This window comes from Chiloscyllium punctatum, chromosome 3 (assembly GCF_047496795.1).
Source record: "Chiloscyllium punctatum isolate Juve2018m chromosome 3, sChiPun1.3, whole genome shotgun sequence".
Classification (NCBI taxonomy): domain Eukaryota; kingdom Metazoa; phylum Chordata; class Chondrichthyes; order Orectolobiformes; family Hemiscylliidae; genus Chiloscyllium; species Chiloscyllium punctatum.
The window spans coordinates 83,386,255-83,408,202 of NC_092741.1; the positions used below are offsets into that span (position 1 = coordinate 83,386,255).

Here is a 21,948-nt window from a genome sequence, read left to right on the forward strand (position 1 = left end):
TGTTTTAACGTTGTAATGGCAACAATAGTACAGGAAGGAGATGCTCCCTAAAGTGCTAACCAGGTTTGTGTTTGGGCTCCACAATGTGATTAGCATTTAGTATTTGCATCATGAATAGCAAATACAGAGGACTAAACTAAGGGAAGTACAAGTAAATCAAAGTTTATATTCATCCTCCACCATTTCCACTCTTTGCTGCATTGCAAACATGCACATTTTCCCTTATCTTCCCCTTTTAACCTTTTGCCAAGACATGATCCCTCTTCAAAACCCTCAGTCACCTCCTCAATTATCTCTCTCTTCCCTATGGCATTTTCCATGCATGTGAAGATATTCAATAGCTTTCCTTGCATCTCTTCCATTCTTGCTGCACAACACCCCAAACAGCCCTTCCAAGAGAGAGGTTATTCCTATTCCTTTCAATTTTGTACATCGTATTCACGACCAAATGCAGAGTAGATGACCGTTTGCAGACCATCTCAGTTTGCAAGCCCTGACTGGGCTTCCAGTTGCTTGTCATTTTAATTCTTCATCTTACTCTTATACTGACCTGTCAGTTGTATGTTAGTGTCCCATTGGGACAATAATCAAAACTTGAGGAACAACCCATTATCTTTTAAATCAACACTTTACTGCTTTCTGGATTCACCAACGAGTTGAATAACTTTCGACCATAATCTCTATCTTCACATTGCCCTATGTGTTTTCTTTTCCTTCCACTTTGTCTTTGTGGATGGCAGGCCTCTTTCTTTCTCTATCACGTCATCCTGCATTCAGATTTTTTTAATACAGCAACTCACCTCATTTTGACACAACTTTTGTTTTAAAAGGCATCTGGATGGGTAAATGTAAATAGCAAGGATTCAGAGAAATAATGCAGGTGAATGGGATTAGATAATGTTAGGATATCTGGTTGGCATGGATGCATTGGACTGAAGAGTTTATTTCCATGTTGTACATCTCTATGACTATACTGATAATCATTCTTTATAGATATTACATCATAAAATATTTTCTAATGTAATGTCTCGTAACCTCAACTTAGTCACAGATCTTCTCCGTTCTCTCTATCTTCTACCTTCTTCCACTTGCTTAAAAACCGTTTTGGTTTCGGTTTAGTTCTGATGAAAAGGTCATCAACCTGAAACGTTAACTTGAGTTCCTCTGTCCACAAATGCTGCCTGACCCATTGAGAACTTGTAGCATCTTCTGTTCTTATTTCAGATTTCCAAAATTCACAATATTCATTTGTATATTAGATATTAAATGGTGGTCCTGGCCTTTCAGCTGGATTTAAATGATCCCAGGAAATGCTTTGATGATGATCAGGGTCATGTTTCCTCATGTACAGGCAAATATTTACCCCTCAATAAATCAGGACAAAAACAAATCATCGTGTCATTATCAGATCGCTAATTGCTCAAATCAGTTTCCATTTTTTCCACAATACAGCAGGTACTGGCAGTTCAGAAAGTACTTAATTGGTTGATAAATGTTTTGGGAAGGCCGAAGGTTGTGACAGATGCAATATAAATGTTAATCTGTTGCTTTTTTCATAGCATTTGCAGTTAGCCCAGAATATGTGATCATTGGCTTCAGAGGATTATGAAACAGTGATATTAATTTTTATCGCTGCTGAAAATGTGTTGCTGGAAAAGCGCAGCAGGTCAGGCAGCATCCAAGGAACAGGAGAATCGACGTTTCGGGCATAAGCCCTTCTTCAGCCCTGAAGAAGGGCTTATGCCCGAAACGTCGATTCTCCTGTTCCTTGCATGCTGCCTGACCTGCTGCGCTTTTCCAGCAACACATTTTCAGCTCTGATCTCCAGCATCTGCAGTCCTCACTTTCTCCTCCATATTAATTTTTATGCCTACATTTCTGAAAATGCATGTATGAAACTTCTCTTCACGCAATCTTGTGGTGTATTAGTTAACAGAATTAACATAATCCATTGTATTAAACAGGTATGTCAAGATTTTGAGGACATTAGAAGGAAAAATGGAGCATAATGCACTAGTACAATGAAGGAGTAACAATGTATGAACACAGAAAATATTTAGGAACTTAAAACCTTTCAGTAACTTACATAAGTGCTATATAAGAGAGCATATTTATTTTCTTCGAAGTGTCTTGGGAAATTTTGTGCATTATTGTTACTGTTATTATCTTGACTGCCATCTCTTCAGCCCTGTATAGCACTTTTTTGCACAAATATTAGAATAGAATGCTTCAACATTCAGTCCATACTGTGAAAATAGGTTATGCAATACCATGGAAGCAGATCTAATGATGTCACTCCTGCTTTCTTTGTGTAGAATAACAACCTCACGAACTTATGGGCACGTGTCTTAATTTTTTTTGTCAAATGCATTTTTCTGGTTTAAAAAAGTGCATAAACTCTGCTTAGCTGTCAGTCCTCAACACTACATTCTAGGGGTGAAAAAAAAATTGTAAATTACTTACCAAATAGACTACTCGAATGACGTTGTTTAGATAAAGGTTTCAGTTCATTTGATCCCCATGCGTGACGTTTATAGTTTTCCCAAGCATGTTTCATCATCTACAAAACATAATTGAATACTCAGTACATTCTAATACAAACAGATTTTGTACAAATCATTTTTTTTTTAAAAAGCAGAAATATACGTTGAATCGGAGGACAAATAATAATTGAAAGCATGTTCAACTGAACATTTAGAGTCTAGACTTGATACACTTTTTAAAAATACATTGCTTTTAGTGAAAGACAAGCAGAACCCTGACTCTAGAAACTGAATTTTCTTTACATATTTAACTCTTATTTATTTTCCATTTTTAAACTGTAGAAACATGTACAATGTGCAAATAGACATCTCACGGATTCTAAACAGCACCACAGAGAAAACAATTGGATAAAAAGGCAACAATGTAGGAAAATTGCAAAAATGAATATAATTAGACTCAACTAACAAAAATAAAATCGATTCTACTTGTTCTTTGATGCAAGCAACGTTGTATTTATTGTCCACCACAAATTGCCTGTGACACCTATTTCTAAAACCACTGGTATCTTTTCCCAATCAGGGGAAGTACATAGCTTTTTCAAGAATATGGACTCAGCAACAAGGTATGCACAAATAAATATGTTCATGTTAGGATGACTTGCAATTCAGTGAGAAATTTGGATCTTATGTTCCCAAAACTGTTACTTCTCAGGAGAGAGAGAATCTGCCAAAGTCATTGCAATAAGTGGATGCAATGTCAGATACTGATTCTATATTTTGTTGGGACTATGGCATCGGTGGTGGAGGGGACAGGTACAGATTTCAGGGCAAGAAGCAATTCTGAATTTTCACATGAACACCAAAGGCAAAACGCAATGCAGTGCAGTGGAAACAGCAAGTTGTAATGAGGTTGATCGCCTGATGTAGCCAAATAATAGTCAAGGAAAATTTACATTAGATTCGTGAATACGGACTGCAATAACAACAACTTTTACTTTTACAGCAATTCTAACATAAAACATCTTAAGACACTTTATAGGAGCATTATAAAACAAAGTATGACACTAAAGGGTAGAGAGGTGGAGTGATTTCCCGAGTTTAGGACCTTGACAACTAAAGACATGGCTGTCAATTGTGAAATGATTAAAATCAGCAATGTTTAACAGGCTATACTTAAGGAGTTTAGATTTCTTGAAGAAGAGGTACAGTGCAATGTAGCAAGACTACTATAAGATTTGAAAACAAGGATGAGAATTTTTAATTCATGTCACTGCTTGACTAAAGGTTATTAGAGGCCAGCACCTGTAAGATTGATGCCTGAACAGGACTTGAAGCGAATCAAGACACAGATAGTGAATGTTTGGTTGACAACAAGTTTACAGAAAGTATATTGTGAGAAACCAGCTGAATTAAAGGTAACAGAAACATGGATAAGATTTTTAGCAAAAAGGAGTTGAAATAGGGCCAAAATTAGGCAAAGAAACAGAGGTGAAAATAGAGCATTTTAATGAAGTCAGTTGAAATCTCATTTCAGGGTCAAATGTGGCATAATACTTGGGAAGAGATTAGTTTAATCTGAGGTTGTTATCAGGGAGAAGGATGGAGTCAGTAGCTAGGGATAAGAATTTGGAGCAGGGACTAAAAACAAAAGACTTCAGTCTTCCCAATATTTAATTGGAGGAAATTTCTGCTCATGCAATACTAGATTAGCACTTTGATAATTTAACAGATGTGCAGGAGTCAAGTGAGGTAGTCGTCACAGACAATTAGTGTTACTACCCATAATGAGCCAGCACCAAGAGTCTTGAGATCATGACAGGATGTCAAGATGAGCACAAAGGGTAGCTGTAAGATTGTATAATAATGGGTTATGCCCATTGTAGCAATACAAGAGAGGAGTCTTGGCGAAATAAAGGTAAATAGAAACAAGAGCAGAAAGTGGAAAAAATAATGATGGACTAAAGTGACTGAGTTGCACAGTTAATGCAGGTAGACATTCAGGAACTTGGACAAGAAAACCAATTCATGCATTTTATCTTCTGATTTCCTGCAACAGGGAACCATTATTAATAGTGCATCTCGAATTTAAGATTTTTCTGAGTTAATTTACATGTATATTTTAGTAGCCATCTGAGAACAAATGGCCTGGGAACATTTCACAGCCAACATCATGCAGGTTTCATGATTATTCTCCACATCAAGATGTAAATGAAATTATTCTTTCTAGGTAGTTATTTAATAGACAAGAATACCAGGTCAAATAATCCTGGACTTCTCTTCAGAAATTATGCAATTAAGATTTTCACCTGATCATTTTGATAGAGATCACTATTGGATAGCGTAGGGAAGATTATACATTTTTATCTAACCTGTCTGTTGTTGAAATAAACTGTATTTCTTGTTGGAAAAGGATAGTAATTCCAGAAATATCTAAGACAATTCCCTTCTCTAAAGCAATGTTTTATTTTCTGCAAAAAGTGAGAAATTGCATTAAATCATTCATCAGCATGAGAAAACATCCAAACTTTGAAGAAATCCCTAAAGTTATAGAGAGTTCACTTGGTTAATCCAAGGTGAGCAGACAGATATTGACTTTGCAGGCTTGAAAACAGTAGCGAGACTGAACCTGCGGATTCAGTGCTTGAATTTAAGAACATTGTAACAAACGCTTCGGACATCATTAAATGAACTGAAGTAATTCTGTTAAACAAATACTCCAAAAGCAGAGCTTATATCAGATATAATAGGGAAGTCAATTTAAAAAGACCAGTTCGTGCATTCAAATTAAGAGTTTATTTCTACAGCTGGGGAGCTTCTTAGAGGTTTACATTCTGAAATAATTCATATGTTTCCCCTTTTCTTGCTTAAGGAATTTTAAAAACAAACTCTCAACTGATAATAAACATTGCACTTGAGCATCCTAATCAGTAACTAATTCACTCACTCACAAAATCCCTCATTTTGTCTCCCTACGAGTTGTCTATTTCAACTTTTCTGGACCTATTCATTTGCTGTGAGCATATGGCTGCTGTTATAAAATGATAAAGAAAGCCAAATAAATCCCTTTGCAGCAGCAAGTATTGCAATCAGAATGAAGATGATTGTTAGATCTTGATAATTCATCCATTAATTCAATCTCAGTTAGCAAACAAGTTTTATTGTATTAAAATGCAGGCATGTGTACACTCCTCTTTATATCTGAAGGATTGTACTGTAAATAGAACTATTCAACCCAGATCTTGGCTTTTGAGAGGAAGATAGATTATCTTGTGCAAGTAGGACAACACCCAAATGAATTTCAAAATCAAAACCACTCAGACTTGTATAGAATTGTAAATAATTCCAAATGAGAAGTGTTGAAGTAGTTAGATATTGAATAAATACCATGGTTGACCAAGGCAATAAAAACAGAAATACTCTGTAAACCTCAAGGGCACTGGTAATTTTACCACTAATGTCTACCCAGGCAAAAAGACTGAAGTGTAACTCTTAACCAAATGCATCTAACAAGTAAAGTTTGGCTGCAAAGTAAAACCAGCATCTTTTTTCTGACAGGAACACAAGTGAAAAGAATATGCAAAGAAATAATTTCAATTATCAGTATTTTTATGCAAATACTACATATGCGTGTAGCATTCATGAAACACTGACTGTTTCATTATGAGCTATGGTAAGCAAAAGTGTGCAAGCTTAATTCATCCAGCTCTAGCCTCGTTCACGTATTTTAAAAAATAAATGCGACATTTAACATGTTCTCCTTTGTAAAAGAAACTTCTTGAACAAATAACTTGAAATGTCTGCAACTTGGTTAAAATAAAAACTTTAGTGAGTACTATGCTTACCCTTACTGGAGATGTACTATTTCAAAACATTAACTTTCTAAAGTCAAATGTGATTAATGAAAATTGCAAACCAAGATTTTAAAAAAATGGATCGAATGTCAAACCTTCAGCTCTGTAATTTACAAATCAAAGGCAGCTACTCAACTTAAGTCATTCAATTAAAGGCCCTATATTGATCTATTTAGCAGCTATAAATATAAAACATACCACATTATCTCTTTTCAAAAGGGAAGGGGGAACAATTCTTGCAGCAAAATAAACTTTTCTCATTCTACATAATCCTTTTGAATGATTTATTTATGGATCAATTATGGAGATTCTTCTATTGAAAAACTGTAAATTATTTCTCCTGATCTCAAACTATTCAAGTTTCATCATGGGAATTAAAGCTTGTTGTAAAAATTATGCCTTAAGCCAAGTACCATTTTAGAAGGTAATAATTTAATTGTTAAGAAATAATACAGGCTACTAGTTTCAAAAAGACTCATTATTAAGTCACTTCAACATGTACTTGTTTCCTTTTATATCAATGCTAAGAGTGTAAATTTATTTTTTTTAATTTTCCACTGACCAAAATCTAAAGTTTTAATTACTATTAACAATAGCATGCATATCAATCACATGTATAATGATTCAACATGCAAGCATTTCCCTATCTGGGCTTCAGAAGTTGGAAGCACAAGGTACTATACCATACAGAAGGCTAAAAACATGTGCATTCTAATACAATGTTAATTTTGTTAAGTGGGATATACTTAAACATAAAATTTTGCTGAGTGGGGAGGGTGAGAATAATCAAACAATACTCTCCTTTCTAATACTTATGACTTGTCTCTCAACTAAAGCAATCTCCCCTAGTTAATCAGTTCATAGAAGAATTGTAGAAGACTCAGAATCCATGTAGTGTGGATTCATTTAATCCATCGAGTCCACACCAACCCTCCAGACAGTATTCCACCCAGACCCATCATGCTACCCTACCCCTGTAAGCCTGCATATCCCTCCTGATGATCCACCTTACCTACACAATGGTGGACACTATGAGCAATTTAGCATGGCCAGTCCATCTAACCCGCACATTTTTGGACTGTGGATAGAAACTAGACAACCCGCAGGAAATCCACGCAGACATGGATAGAATGGGCAAACTCCACACAGACAGCCACCAAGAGGGTGAAATCGAACCAGTGTCCCTGATGCTGTGAGGCAGCAGAGCTAGCCACTTGCTGTCCCAGATTCTATTAAAGAAACTGGGAAAAGCTCATCAACACATTCACAAAATCTGAAAATTTGAAAACAAAATGACAAGTGCTCTCAATGTAATGGGTGGCACGGTGGCACAGTGGTTAGCACTGCTGCTTCACAGCGCCAGAGACCTGGGTTCAATTCCCGCCTCAGGCGACTGTCTGTGTGGAGTTTGCACATTCTCCCCATGTCTGCGTGGGTTTCCTCCGGGTGCTCCGGTTTCCTCCCACAGTCCAAAGATGTGCAGATCAGGAGAGTTGGCCACGCTAAATTGTCCGTAGTGTTAGGTAAGGGGTAAATATAGGGGTATGGGTGGGTTGCGCTTTGGCGGGGCGGTGTGGACTTGTTGAGCCAAAGGGCCTGTTTCCACACTGTAATGTAATCTAATCTAACACATGACCAGACCCTTAGCTTTGCTGTGGCTTTAGCTAGATTCCACTTCAATTACATTACATTACAGCAATGTTAGTTTTTTTTAAAATCGTGTTTCAGGTGGTTATATTTTGGAATATGAATGTGAAATCTCAATAGTTTTGCTAATGATATTCAGGACTGAAGGAGCAACTGTACCTAATACCTCACAGTACATTTTGCAGTTCTGGATTTGGAACTTTATGAGCAGTTTACTTGCCCAGAAAACTTATTTTTCTTTTCACCGGTCTTTGATATATTTCCAACCAGTTGAGAACCGGCAATATGGGTGTCCACAATATTTTTGACTTCTATAATTCATTCATGCAATGCGATCATCGCTGGCTGACCAGCTTTGATTGCCCATCCATAACTGCCTTTGAGAAGGTTATTATATGGTATTGAAAAGGTTATTTAATAACCTGCAATGCATTTAAAAGTACTTCACATTTAAAAAGACAAGTATATCAAAATTGATTAAACAAAAATTAAATGAAAAAACTACAATGGGAAACTGCATTTGAACCATAAAAAATAATTATTCTGCAAAAGGTAACATTTACTAGATAAAAGACAATAATTAATCATTACAGATTTTGTACACAGATAGTGATACATAAAGAACACAGCAGAAGTGATGTAACAATATACATGTATGGGAAAAGCCTTTGATCTTTCAAAAGCACAACAAAGTCCCTGATTTTCATTAAGAGTTCCAAATCAGAAGGAGAACTACTTGTACATTTTGCGTCCCACAAGATAACGAGGCTATGAAAAACAAAAATGCCCTTTGTCCCTCCTCAGAGTGGATGTTCAGACTGAAACTGGTATTCATGAAAGACCTTGGCATTGCTGCAGCTCAACACTTAGAAAAGATGCCCTTTGTATCTTTAAAGCATTCTCCTTTGAAAATAGGTAAGACCAAAACACTACATCTGCAAGCTTCCAATTGATACCTAATTTGTCAAGATGCTGCGTATCTTAAATAAGCTGACCAGTGACATCATCAGAGAAAGGATATCACAACTGTTTTGGAAATACGGAATAAAAGTACTTCAACATCAACCAGTCAACAACATCCAATCCATCACCTCAGATCATCACATGGAATAATTCACAGTTGACAACCTTTTCATTTCCTAAGAAACAAAGATTCTGTGATTCTCCCACTTAGACTTTCATGGATCTTGAAACGCAAGTTGAAAGCCTAGATAAATTCTCATGTTTACATCCTAGCAATTTATCTACAAGGGTCAGCCAAACAATTGACACAGTCTTATTAAATATTGAAGGAAGCAACGCGAATGACATTTCTGAACTTTACAATGCTACTTAATCTCAAAAACACACCCCACATACTTTTTCACAACTGCTTATTGCAGTTTTTTCCATTCTGTTTTGCCCTTTGAGACCTCCAAAGAAATTGAGCAAAACAATCAAAGAATCAGCTGCAAATTGTAAAAAACATACCTTAGCTTTATGTTTCTTCATATTTAATTGTGGATAGCAACGGGGAAAGTATCGCTTTAGAAACCAAGAATCGTGGAAAGGATTGCTGTACTTTTTAAAAGCAAGTTACCTGACATTCATTTTAAGGACTGTTTACACTTTTTTTTCAAACTGTGGGGAAGTCTAGTTGCAGATGAAGTGGAGTCAAGAGGTGTGTATGAACAGAGATTTAGCCAGTAACAAGTAGCTGTTGAAACTAGTCATTGTTCTTCAATGAAATTACAAAGGTCTTCTGTCTGCCAACAAGTGTGTGATTGGCTAACAGGTAGCTGTACAGTGGGTGTGAATGTTTGAGTCAGAAGTGATCAGATGTTCAGAAAGGAAGGAGCTGCCCTTTTTCTGCAGTAGAAAAAAGGCACCTCGAGTCTACACATTGCCAGTGTATTTCCCTCATCAGTTGCTATAGGCAGTAGCTTTTAACCAATACAGAGACACAGTAAGTGTGATCAGTCACTATACATCCTGCTAGCAAGTGAATGTATTTGGGTACCTCTTGAAAGGCCTAACCTGTGGAGATGGACGACTGAACTGCCTTTCCAGTCTTTCCCTGTGGCCATTACACATTGTATTTGTTTCCGTCCGTATGAGTGTGTATAATGGGTGTTTTAGAAGAGGGTTATAGTTTTTAAACTAGTAATTATAATGTTGACAGTTCAGAATTGTTTGCCTGTAGATAATATTTATTCAGGTCAATAATTTCTAATTGTTAAGTACCGAAACTGTGTCTGTGTTTTCGGTCAACGAGTGAGTGTAAACTGGAGAATTGTGTGTACTTTTATAAAATCTTTAACTTGTGTGAAGACCCTGCGAATAGCGGTGGCTTGATTTTCAGTATGCTACTCCAGTGAGGCACAACAAATGCCACTCATATTAAATGAGGTTCCAGGTAGGTTTCGGTTCAACTGTGTCCCTCATGTAGATCAAGACAACAACCATTCCTGGAGTGAGAGCATAAAGCAGAATACAATCCATGAGCCTCAGAAGCAGCAGCTCTGAGCAAATTAGTGGCTTTGACATTGTTTTGAAAAACAATTACCTGATAAAACCAAACACTGACTGTCAGCATTTGTGTAAAATTGAAAATTATATATTCTGAATCAAACTGTGCTGCATATATGTCTGTATTGATAAACTTTAAGTCTTCTATCCCTGTAAATCACCAAGTACACAGGAGCAAACTCTTTCTGTTTTGAGTGGCCATATTAAAATTTGGTCACTATCAAAAGGCTTGCGCATTTATGACAAAAGTGCCTGTTAAATACGAATTAGCTTTAGTAGCCCAGCTCGGAATACAATTGCTTGAACTCTGATCCTGTAAGATTGCTTTGGCTATGTTTCAAATTAAATCAATATAAAATGAATAGTTCTTAATCTGCTAAAACTTGAATGGCTGTTTGAAAAATAATTGCACAGCTCTCACTTGCTCATGGCAAATGGCAAACACTACTGTACGTGGGACCATATATGAATACAACCAACTACCAACCCAAAATACCAAAAAATCTTCAACATATGATTTGAGTATTTTACATATTTGAGATTCATTGTTAGATTCAGATTGAAGAAATTTAATTTCTAAAGTTCATTTTAAAGGTCTAAGCATAATAGATTTGAAACAAACTGTTAATCTTACATATCATCCATGTTGTAAAGTGTTCTGAGCTTCACACAAGATATGTACTCCACTTTCAAAAGGACAACACCTCGGAGCTATTTGACGGTCACAACAGGAAAAAGAAAGGAAAACTACTGACAATTAATTATTTTGTTAGCAACAGCAACACTATGAAAAATGCAGTCTGAAGTGGAACAAGCAGACATGCCCGACTTACTGCAAAGACAGCATCACTAATTCTTCTGCTGAGATTTTACTCAAACTATCTGTAAAATAGTTGCATTTTGATATTAATAGAGCCAATTGTTTGAGAAATTGATTCTTGGTTGATTTCTAACTCTCAAATCATTCTAAAGATGAATAGAAAAAAAGTTTGCATATTGCCCAACCTCCTATGAATTTCTTCAAGTGAAGTCCAGGTTTTGTTAACTTGACTGCTGGATAGGAAGCCAAGTCCAACAGTTTTATGGTAAACTAAGCAGCTCAATCAAGTGATCAATATTATTCCTTTCCGAAAACTTACATATTAATGGTTCTATAAATTCAGGATCTGGAAATTAATGATTTTTGGAAGAAATAAGTTGTTATAATTTGTTCAAGCAAAATTAGTGAAAGCTAGTCACATACAATAGTGATCAAGGAGATATGGTCTCATCCTTCATTGGTAAAAGCATTATCAAGGAGATTGTTCAATGCAAATCTGAATTATTTTATCTAAATCCCTCAGTGTTTCTTCAGTATAATCCAGAAGAATTTGATTAAATTCAAAATCCTTAGAGACTAATCAGCTCCACTTTATTGGCATGATTTTTTTTATTGGGAATGCACGCTGTTAAACACCAGAGGTTAGAAGGTTGATTACGCAGACTTCAACTATATAATTTTCTGGTCAGACCTTTATTTCAGCTCACAAGGTTTCCAGATTCCAATCCACTGATTTTTCATTTATTGTTATGTGGAATGTGAACTTTGCTGCAAAGGTCAATATTTGTTGCTCATCCCTAACTGACTTTGAAAACGAATGGCTCTTTAGACCAGTTCAGAGGGCTGTTAAGTAATGGTTACATGATTACAATTAGACAAGCTCTTATTTCGAATTTTAGATTTTATTCAATTCAAATATCTTCTGCCATGGTGGGATTCAAATACATGTCAAGGGCAGTCATTCGCACCTCACCTTGCACAAAAAAAAAATGTCTTGATACTGATGTGTTTTTAACAACTTGCATACTAAGAGATAGGTCATAATTTGAAACAGACTCAGGGAACCATAAACTTTGTCTTGGCTTGTGCTGGGAAAAAAAAACATTTAGCTGAAGCCCTTCATCTTGCACTCATTTGGACATTTTGCAAGAATATTAATTTAAGGGAAAAACCAACAATTATCCTGCGTGAGAGACCAGTGTTGATTGGTTGGCAAGCAGATTCAGATTGGTAGATTCTGTCATAGAGAATGCACTTAAAAATGCTGATTGAGAGCTAAATGTCAGCTTTTGTTTAAATTCTAAACCAGGCAGGTTGATTCTGATTGGTTCATTTCTCAAGGCAATGCCCTGAACAATCAATAGTTATCACCTATTTTGTGGAATTCAAACAGGGGGTCACAGCCTTGTCATTGAACTAGTAACCAGAGACTCTGGGAATGTCCCAGGGATACATGTCTGAATCCCACGATGGCAGGTTTGGGGGAGATGGTTAATAGTAAATGTAAGTAGAGGAGAGTGACAAACCAAATATTTAATCCAGTCAACAGAACTGACAATGACAGTTATGTTTATCGATGTAATTTCACCATACGTTTTTATTCCTTAAAATTAGATTACTCAATATATGTTGTAGAAATTTATTCCAAATGTCTTTTAAGTTTGATGACTTGATAGCAAAATAAAGAGTTTGCATACGTTGAGACAAATACTGCAAGCTAAGACAAAATACCATGTATTCAAATGTGTAGCCATGACAACATGTAAGACTAATGGGCAAGGACTTTGTTAAAAATAATTACTCATTTTATTATAAGGCCTGATTTTAAATTCTCATAATCCTGCATCAGCTATGTTTATAAAAAAAAGTGCTTGTACTAAACTCCCTTAAGCCTATCCATCATCTTCACAGAATAAAGTCAGGCGGGCGATAGAATACTCCTTGCTTGCCTGAATGGCTGTAGCTTCAACAACACTCAAGAAGCTTGACATCAACCAGGTCAACGCAGTCCACATGATTGGCACCACATCCACTAACACTCAGCAACAGCAGTGTGTCCACCTATAAAATACAAACCAGAACTTCACCTCTGTTTCTTAGATAGCACCTTTCAAATCTATAAGCACAAGGAAACCAGATACATGGGAGCACAACCACCTGCCAGTTAGCCTCCAAGCCATCCTGATCCAGAAATATTTTGCTATTCCTTCAATGTCACCTGCTTAAAATCCTGGAATTCCGTCCCTAACAGTATCATGGGTCAACCCACAGTAGGTGGACTGCAACATTTCAAAACAGTAATTCTCCACCATCTACTCAAACGCAACTAGGGACAGGCAATACATGCTGGCCAGCCAGTGACGCCCATGTCATACAAATGGATAAAAAAAAGGCTATAACAGCTAAGGTATTCAGTTTTAAATCTGCAACAGAAAATGGTGGATAAGAATCGACACATAGGTAGCTATGATCATACAAAATAAGAAGGAAAGGGCACTTAATGGCATGAGTTGCAGAAACATTTGCTTTCATTAAATTATTAGGAAGGCTACCTAGTATTTTTCAAAAGAATAACTATGCTTCAGATCAATATCCAAGTTAAAATCACTCACCATATGTTCAATAGATAAGTGTGGAAATTTTTTTTTCCTTAATTTCTTTATTGTATATGATCTGACTCATAAACCTACGAACACTCATTTGTAATTCAATGTTTTAAACTTTGCTGCCAAAAAGCAGTTCGATTCAAAGTGTACATTAACAACTTAATTCATGAGAATATAGAATTCAAATTTGAACAGATTTATCTATCTTTGACTATCATAACCATTCTTGTAATTAGAATTCTACAGCAATATCATGCTATACTCTATACTCTACTTATGAAAGCAAAGAAATATCATTTAGACTTACTTTGTTCCTGTATTTAATTTGACCAAGGAACTATAGGAGTGTGATCTAAGTCACATGCTACTCTATTTTTTCCTTGAGCTCTTTTTCATGCTCAAAACCATCTAAATATTCTTTAAAATCTGCACTGGAGACCTGTAGCTGAGTGAAGCAGACTGACTGAAGGCTCTACAGTAGTTTGAATCTCTCAAACACCCAAGTTGAAACATAACCTGCCAGTCAACCCAAGTTCACTCTTGCATTTCAAGTGCCATAACAAGTGATGCATTCGGCATACAATAGGTTTAGGAGTTGCATACATTACTTGAACTTGTGGCTTACATCCTTAGACTTGTTTTCCACAGGCTCTTGAGCACACATCATACATACATCACATTTCCACATCACTGCCAAAACAAATTTCAAAAAGTATGGAGAGCACAATAAACCAAAACATACACTTCAATTTTGTACTGACTCAGTTCCATGAATAACTAAACTGGTCAGCTCAAAAAAACCCCACAAATTTCCATTTCACTCTGCTGCTACTGACAAATGGTCAGGTACCATTCTAAACTGTGGATCTTTGTGATTTTTGAGAAGATTTGTAGCTCTAGCCACATGTGTCGAAGACATCTCTGAAATGACTACCAGACTACTCTGACTCCTTGGCATCGTGGCAGCCCAAAAACCTGCCAACACATCGAAACATCTCCTGTTGAACCTAAAGGACCCTATACAACCAACCAGCAAAACGAATGTCATTTACAAAATACTATGCGAGAACTGTAACAAACACTACATTGGACAGACAGGTAGAAGACTAGCCACCAAAAGATGTGACCCACTATCACTAGTATCCTGACATACAGACGAAGAGGGACACCACTTTGACTGGAACAACACATCCATCCCGGGACAAGCTAAACAGAGACATGCATTCAAACCAATAAATACGTTGATTTGGACCCCATTTAGCAACCTCTGAAAAGAAGAACTGGAAATGATACCACCCACCTTAAGAGACCAAGACACACAAATAGAAAGCAGGATAGAACACCAATGCTTCACTGGAGACTCGCTGATGAGGTTACCTAGCATGGTGATGAAACATCTGAAAACAAACTTTTCAGCTCAGCGAGCAAACTTACAACCTGAACTGTGGATCTTCCTGGGTAATGAAGATTTTTTTTGAGCAGTGAGGGAGTGCTGTTTAACCCCTGGAAACACTCTTGATCTTTGAAGACTTCCATTCAGCAATATTAGCATAGTGTCTCTGCAAATCTCTCAAGACAAATTTTACATAGACCTGTTAGCACCAAGCTTACTTCACATACAACACAATCTATGAGGCTTTCATTCAATTTCTTTACATTTTTCTCCCTGCAACATCATGTTTTATCTAGAACACAAAAGGTTTTAAGGTCTGACTTAAATCCACCCCATAATTGGACTGTAATATGGGAAAACTAATCAAATAACTATGAGTGCTTTTTGGATATTGTTAGAACCACAAACATTACATCATAATATTCAGACAGTGCATTATGAAGTACATTCTGAGAGCTTAACAAGAGCTAACAAATCTCAATGCTCCTGATATATGTTACATGATTACTCTCATTAATTTGCCAGAATAGAACAAAAGCAGATATCAATCTAATTTCACCCTTTCTTCAGCAATCATAACATTGTGGAAAACAGACCAAATACAGTCACACATGGAACTTTTAGATTTAGATATCAGCTTTATTGTCACTTACTCAAGTATAAAAGTACATGCATGCAGTGAAAAACTTTCAATGTTGCCACACATGACACCATCTAAGGTACAACTACCTTGGTAGACAAACTTAAGAACAAGATAGAAAGAAGTAAGGAACACATTTAAAAGTTAAACATTACAGTCCTTCTCAGTGTTAAATTAAAAATTAAAATAGTAAAGCTAAAAGTTCAACCATTGCAGTTTTTCTCAAGTGCTTAGCCATGCTGGAACTGCACTTCCTTTAAGGGCTCAATATCTTCTACTTTCACACGCTTTCACCGCGCTGGCTCAGTCTCCCTGCTCTCATTGTTGTTGAAGATGTTAGGGCCCCTCCATCGCCATGCTGAGCTCACTCCTGGAAGCTCAGACTACCAAAGCTCCGAACCAGATGCCATCTGTGCTGGGTCTTGGCCTTTCCTTCGGTCCATGCACTGGGCACTGGAAATGCACTGGACAATAAGCTGCCAAATTCAACCAACCCAATACTGCTGCCACTCTCCAGACAGTAAGTCAGGTGGAAAAAAAGCTTAAAAAAAGGATAAAAAAAACGAGGAAAGAAGAAAAAGAAAAGGGAAGGAGAGGGAGCCTATTCGTCTGCCATCTTGCAGAGATGCTGACTGACTTGAGTCCATGCTGGGCCTACTCACCGCTGCTACAGTCAAGCTCTTTATCAAGAGATAAGTAAAATATGAAAAAAAAAGTGTGAAGAAATGAAAAAGTAACAGGAAGAAATGAAAAAGTAACAGAAAGAAAAGCAGACAGGCCACAGGCTCAGAAACCCTGCTCTACCAGCATCCACTGCACCTTTTAAAGGCAACATTTGACAAACTAGGTACAACTGAATGATTCATTGGCTCACTTGTGAAGCAACTAGCAACTTAATGGACTCTTCACATCTCCTTAAAGTGGCCAAGATAACACTTGGCCCATTATAAGATAACTACTTGCCATTTCCCATTGTATACTCATCATGTGGCAAAAGGCAGCATTGACTACAAAGGATACAAATAAATGGATAACAGTTTGGACAAAACAGATCATGGTCTCTCTCTCTGACAAAAATCACCAGAAATGATCTATACCACTTCCCAATAGTCAGAAGGCTGATGGTTTTCAAACCATAACTCTCTTCTCTTGAGCCCTCCTGCTAACAGTTTTTTATCCTTCTGTATTCTTAATGGCATCAACGATCTGACGATTGCAAATCTTTTGCACTAAATATTTAATAGTCACTTTTTTCTTCTTTTGGTTGCTTGAAAGCAAAACAAAAGAATAATCAATTTGAATAAGAGAAAACAAAATGGTCAGTAAAGTGTCTATAAAATTGAAACAACTGAAAAGCTTTCATTTGACTGTAACTCTTCAAAGACCATGACATTGTTACTAAACTAATAATCCGAAACTCGAGACCAATGTTCAACATGGGTTGAATACACTCAATAGCTAAAACAACCGTTGTCAATTGTGGTAAAATCGCATCTGACACAGTAGCATTTTTAGAGAAGGAAATATGTCATTCAATCCTAGTCAGGCCCACATGTGACTCCAGACTCAGAATAATGTGGTTGACTGTTAAGTGCCTTCTGAAATGGTCTCATCCCACTGAGTTCGGAATGGGTAATAAATCTGGCCTAGATTTTAGATTAGATTAGATTACTTACAGTGTGGAAACAGGCCCTTCGGCCCAACAAGTCCACACCGACCCGCCGAAGCGTAACCCACCCATACCCCTACATCTACATCAACCCCTTACCTAACACTACGGACAATTTAGCATGGTCAATTCACCTGACCTGCACATCTTTGGACTGTGGGAGGAAACCAGAGTACCTGGAGGAAACCCACGCAGACACGGGAAGAACATGCAAACTCCACACAGTCAGTCGCCTGAGGTGGGAATTGAACCTGGGTCTCTGGCGCTATGAGGCAGCAGTGCTAACCACTGTGCCACCGTGCCGCCTAATTGAGGAACACAAACACAGTCAGCAATCTTTTATTTCAAAGTATTTTAAAGTATTTTCTGAATCATCAGAACTCTTAAAAGATCACTTCTCATATTGAAGCACAAATTTATCACCTATTGCTTTAATTTAAATTAAACATTTAGTATTTCCACACAGGAATTTGCAGATTTGCTAATGTGACCCCCAGAAATTCACATTCTCATTTACATCAACTTGAGGGAATGGAATTAAACAGATGTTACAATCTTGTTGAATCCCTACTGAAATAAATTAAAATTTAAAACAGCCTATTCTCAATAAAATCCTGTATTATTAATGCAATTAAAGGAAATGAAAAAAGGAAATTGATAAAATGCCTTTTTTAATGAAAAAAATGTTGTACAAGTGTAACACCTTAAAATCCTTTGCGTATATATATATCTACACAATGCGATCAGAACACAGGAGAACTGTTTGCTTTGCTCTGGACTTTGTTTAACTGCTACCTCTAGCATTTCTTTGTAAAGCTGAAGTAGTGTAGATTCACTGGGACAGCTTGTGCACTTGAGGATCTAAAAATAACTTCAACCATAGTGTGAAGTTTATATCAGTTGACATATTTTGGCTAATAATATTTGATTTCCACTCCAAATATTGGTATAATAAATAAGCTAGAAGTACATAAAAGGACACAACCATCTTAATTCACAGCAACTTTTGAATTCCGCAAGCACAAGCAGATTAAAAACATAAATGCTTTTCCTTTTATCAAAAAACCTGGTAACTGGAAATAAAAGTCCAACTTTGATCTATGTATATACCCAGTGTAAACGTCGCTTTCCTCGGGTTCACGCTCAAACTAGCGCTTTGAGATTTAAGATTTCTCTAGAAAGGAAGGCAATTAGAAATATAAACTGGTCTTTTGTTAAAATAAAGAGAGAGCGCAAGGTGGTGAGCGCTGGGAGGGAATGCTTATCTGAACACAAAGGGATAGGAGGCAGCCAAGCCAGAGAGGAGGACAGTAATCTGTGGTGGCCAGAGATGTGATGGGGTAGTCTGGAATGGAGTCATCAAACATGGAAGAGTCAGACTCTTCAGTCCAACTCACCAGTGCCAACTAGATATCCGCATCTGATCTCATCCCATTTTGCCAGCATTTGGTCCATATACCTCTAAACCCATCCAAATGCCTTTTAAATGTTGTAATTGTATCAGCGTCCTCCACTTCTTCTGGCAGCTCATTCCACACACACCACCCTTTGTGAAAACATTTCCCCTCAGGTTTCTTGGAAATCTTTCCCCTCTCACCTTAAACCTATGCCCACTAGTTTTGCACTCTCCTACCATGGGGCAAAGATCTTGTCTGTTGACCCGACACATGACCCTCATGATTTTATAAGCCTCAGTAAAGTCACATCTCAATCTCCAATGCTGCAGGGAAAATAACCCCATGGTGGCTCAGTGGTTAGCACTGCTGCCTCACAGCGCCAGCCTCAGGCGACTATCTGTGTGGAGATTGCCCATTCTTCCAGTGTCCACGTGGGTTTCCTCCGGTTTCCTCCCACAGTCCAAAAGTGTGCAGGTTAGGTGGATTGGCCATGGTAAATTGCTCATAGTGTTAGGTATATTAGTCAGAAATGGGTCTAGGTGGGTTACTCCGGAGGGTCAGTGAGGACTGGTTGGGCCGAAGGGCCTGTTTCCACACTGTAGAGAATCTAACCTATTCACCCTGTCCCTATAGTTCAAACCCTCCAGTGCAAATAAGAATGATGATATGTGTGCTGCTCGTTCCTCTCAAACTGGTAGAAAGCCAAATCCTACATTCAAGAGACCCAAAAGATTCCACTGTTAAAAACAGGGGGATATTCCAGAGGTCCTTTACAGAAGGCAGGCTGGATGGAACTCATGAGAAGAGGTGATAGAATAGCAAGTGTGAATTTTACTGGTTCAAGCCTTTCTCCCCCACCTCGCAGTTCCTTGCTGACATTCTGTACTACTTACTGTTGTAGATAGGTGATTCACAATCTATTTCTATTGATTTGTTTCAACGTGAATTCAGCAATTAGTAATATGAAAAACAAGCTTTGATACTTATCCCTCAAAAACTAAGGGCACCTGATGCACAAGAGTTTTGAAAACGGAGGAGATTTTTGGCCAGAGGTTTGGGTTGACTTTGACATGAAGTTGAGTATTACTTTAGTATATACAGTATCTCCAGTTATTTCCTCTTCCCACCAGTTTGCTTGAGCAAGTAGTTGGAAGGACGAATTCTTAGCATGCCAATTCTCTCAGAAAACCTTGGACACTACAATAACAAAATCCATTTAAACAGTACACACAAGAGAACCCAACATACAATAGGTTGCCAATTCTACTGGCTCAACTGCAAATTTTAATTTTATAGGAAATTCACAACAGCTGGCAGATTTTGCCAAACCAAACTTCAGTATTGTAATCCACTTTAATGCACAAAACACTGATAAATTTAAAGTTCTGCCAAGTTGATATCAAGACTGAGCAAGTATAATAAGCTGACACCTTTTCCAACTGTCTTCAGCTGTGCTGGTCCACAGTAATGATAATCCCTTTCTCCACCTCACCAAATCCTTTCCTCCTTTAAGACACACCTTAAAACTAACCCCATTGGTGAAATATTTGATCATCTATTCCTGAAATCACCTGATGCAATTCAGTGTCCAATTATGCTTGATAGTACTTGTATAATATGTTTCACACACTGCATTTAACCAGAATTTAATTTTGATAACATTGTGGCTTGGCAACCACTGCAGCCATTGTTAGAATACTGCATTCAATCCTGGTCTCCCTGCTATAGGAAAAGTATTATGAAATTTGAAAGGGTTGAGAAAAGATTTACAAGGATATTGCCAGAATTGGAGGATTTTAGCCAGAAGGACAGGCTAAATCAGCCAAGGTTATTTTCCCTGGGAGTGTCAGAGACTTGAGGTGTGACCAGATTGAGGTTTATAAAATCATGAGGGCCATGGATAGGATAAATAGACAAGACCTTTTCCCCAGGGTGGGGGAGTCCAAAACTAAAGGATATAGGTTTAAGATAAGAGGGGCACCTTTTTCCACACAGAAGGTGGTGGGTACATGCAATGAGCTTACAACATTTAAAAGACATTGTACAGTTACAAGGATATGAAAGGTTTAGAGGGACATGGACCAAATGCTGGCAAATGGAACTAGATCAGTTTAGGATATCTGGCTGATGGTGCGGACGACTTGGACCAAAGGATCTGTTTCCTTGCTGGACAGCTCTATGACTCTACTACCTGGAATCTCACCGACATTGCAATGAATGGTTTTCAACAGTCTTCACAACTTACAAAGTATTCATCCCGGTCAAAAATGCACCTCACGTAAGCTAGTTTTCACTTTGCTTCATTATTTATGGAGTAAGTGGTCAAAACATTAGTAAGCCTACATTTTGGTGTTGACACCAGAAGATAAGAAGTTGCTACACAGCCAGTTTCAAGCTGCTTGTGTTAGGGCCCTTACAAAATGCCATTCATGTTGGTATGCTGGTCCATTTCTGTCATGTCTTGCTACCTACTGTTTCATCAGAAATCCAGCTTTTAATCAGTTTGCTTCATACCACTAAATTAGAGAAAGATAATTTAGCTTGATGATTGTACTCTATGAATACATTTTAAATCAATAGGGACATGATTTGCGAATTCAAACTGACTACATAATGTAATCATAGAGTCAAATTGTGAAAGTACACATTCAAACTCATTCTGATCAGCGGCTTCTGGCTGGGTTTGAGAAATCAGTATTGACAGTGGTAACAGGCCATTTTATTTTTTATCTTACACAAACTGACAGCTAAAGATTTTGGGGTGAAATTTTCTGATCCCTCTAGCAGTGTGCACAATGTTGAAAAAGGTTGGGAAAAAATTGCAAGAAGAAACAACTGGAATATTGCCAGAGAGAGAGAGAGAGAGAGAGAGAGAGAGAGAGAGAGAGAGAGAGAGAGAGAGAGAGAGAGAGAAAAACTCGGTCTTAGCTCTCA

At 37.4% G+C, this 21,948-nt stretch overlaps 1 protein-coding gene across 1 annotated transcript in view; it reads right to left on the minus strand.

Moving 5' to 3' along the window:
* man1a1 (mannosidase, alpha, class 1A, member 1) overlaps nucleotides 1-21,948 on the minus strand; it is a 474,282-nt gene that overhangs the window by 310,152 nt on the left and 142,182 nt on the right. Inside the window, exon 2 of the mRNA XM_072555914.1 lies at nucleotides 2,464-2,560. Within this exon, the coding sequence (XP_072412015.1) occupies nucleotides 2,464-2,560 (97 nt within the window). The remainder of the gene's footprint in view (nucleotides 1-2,463; nucleotides 2,561-21,948) is intronic.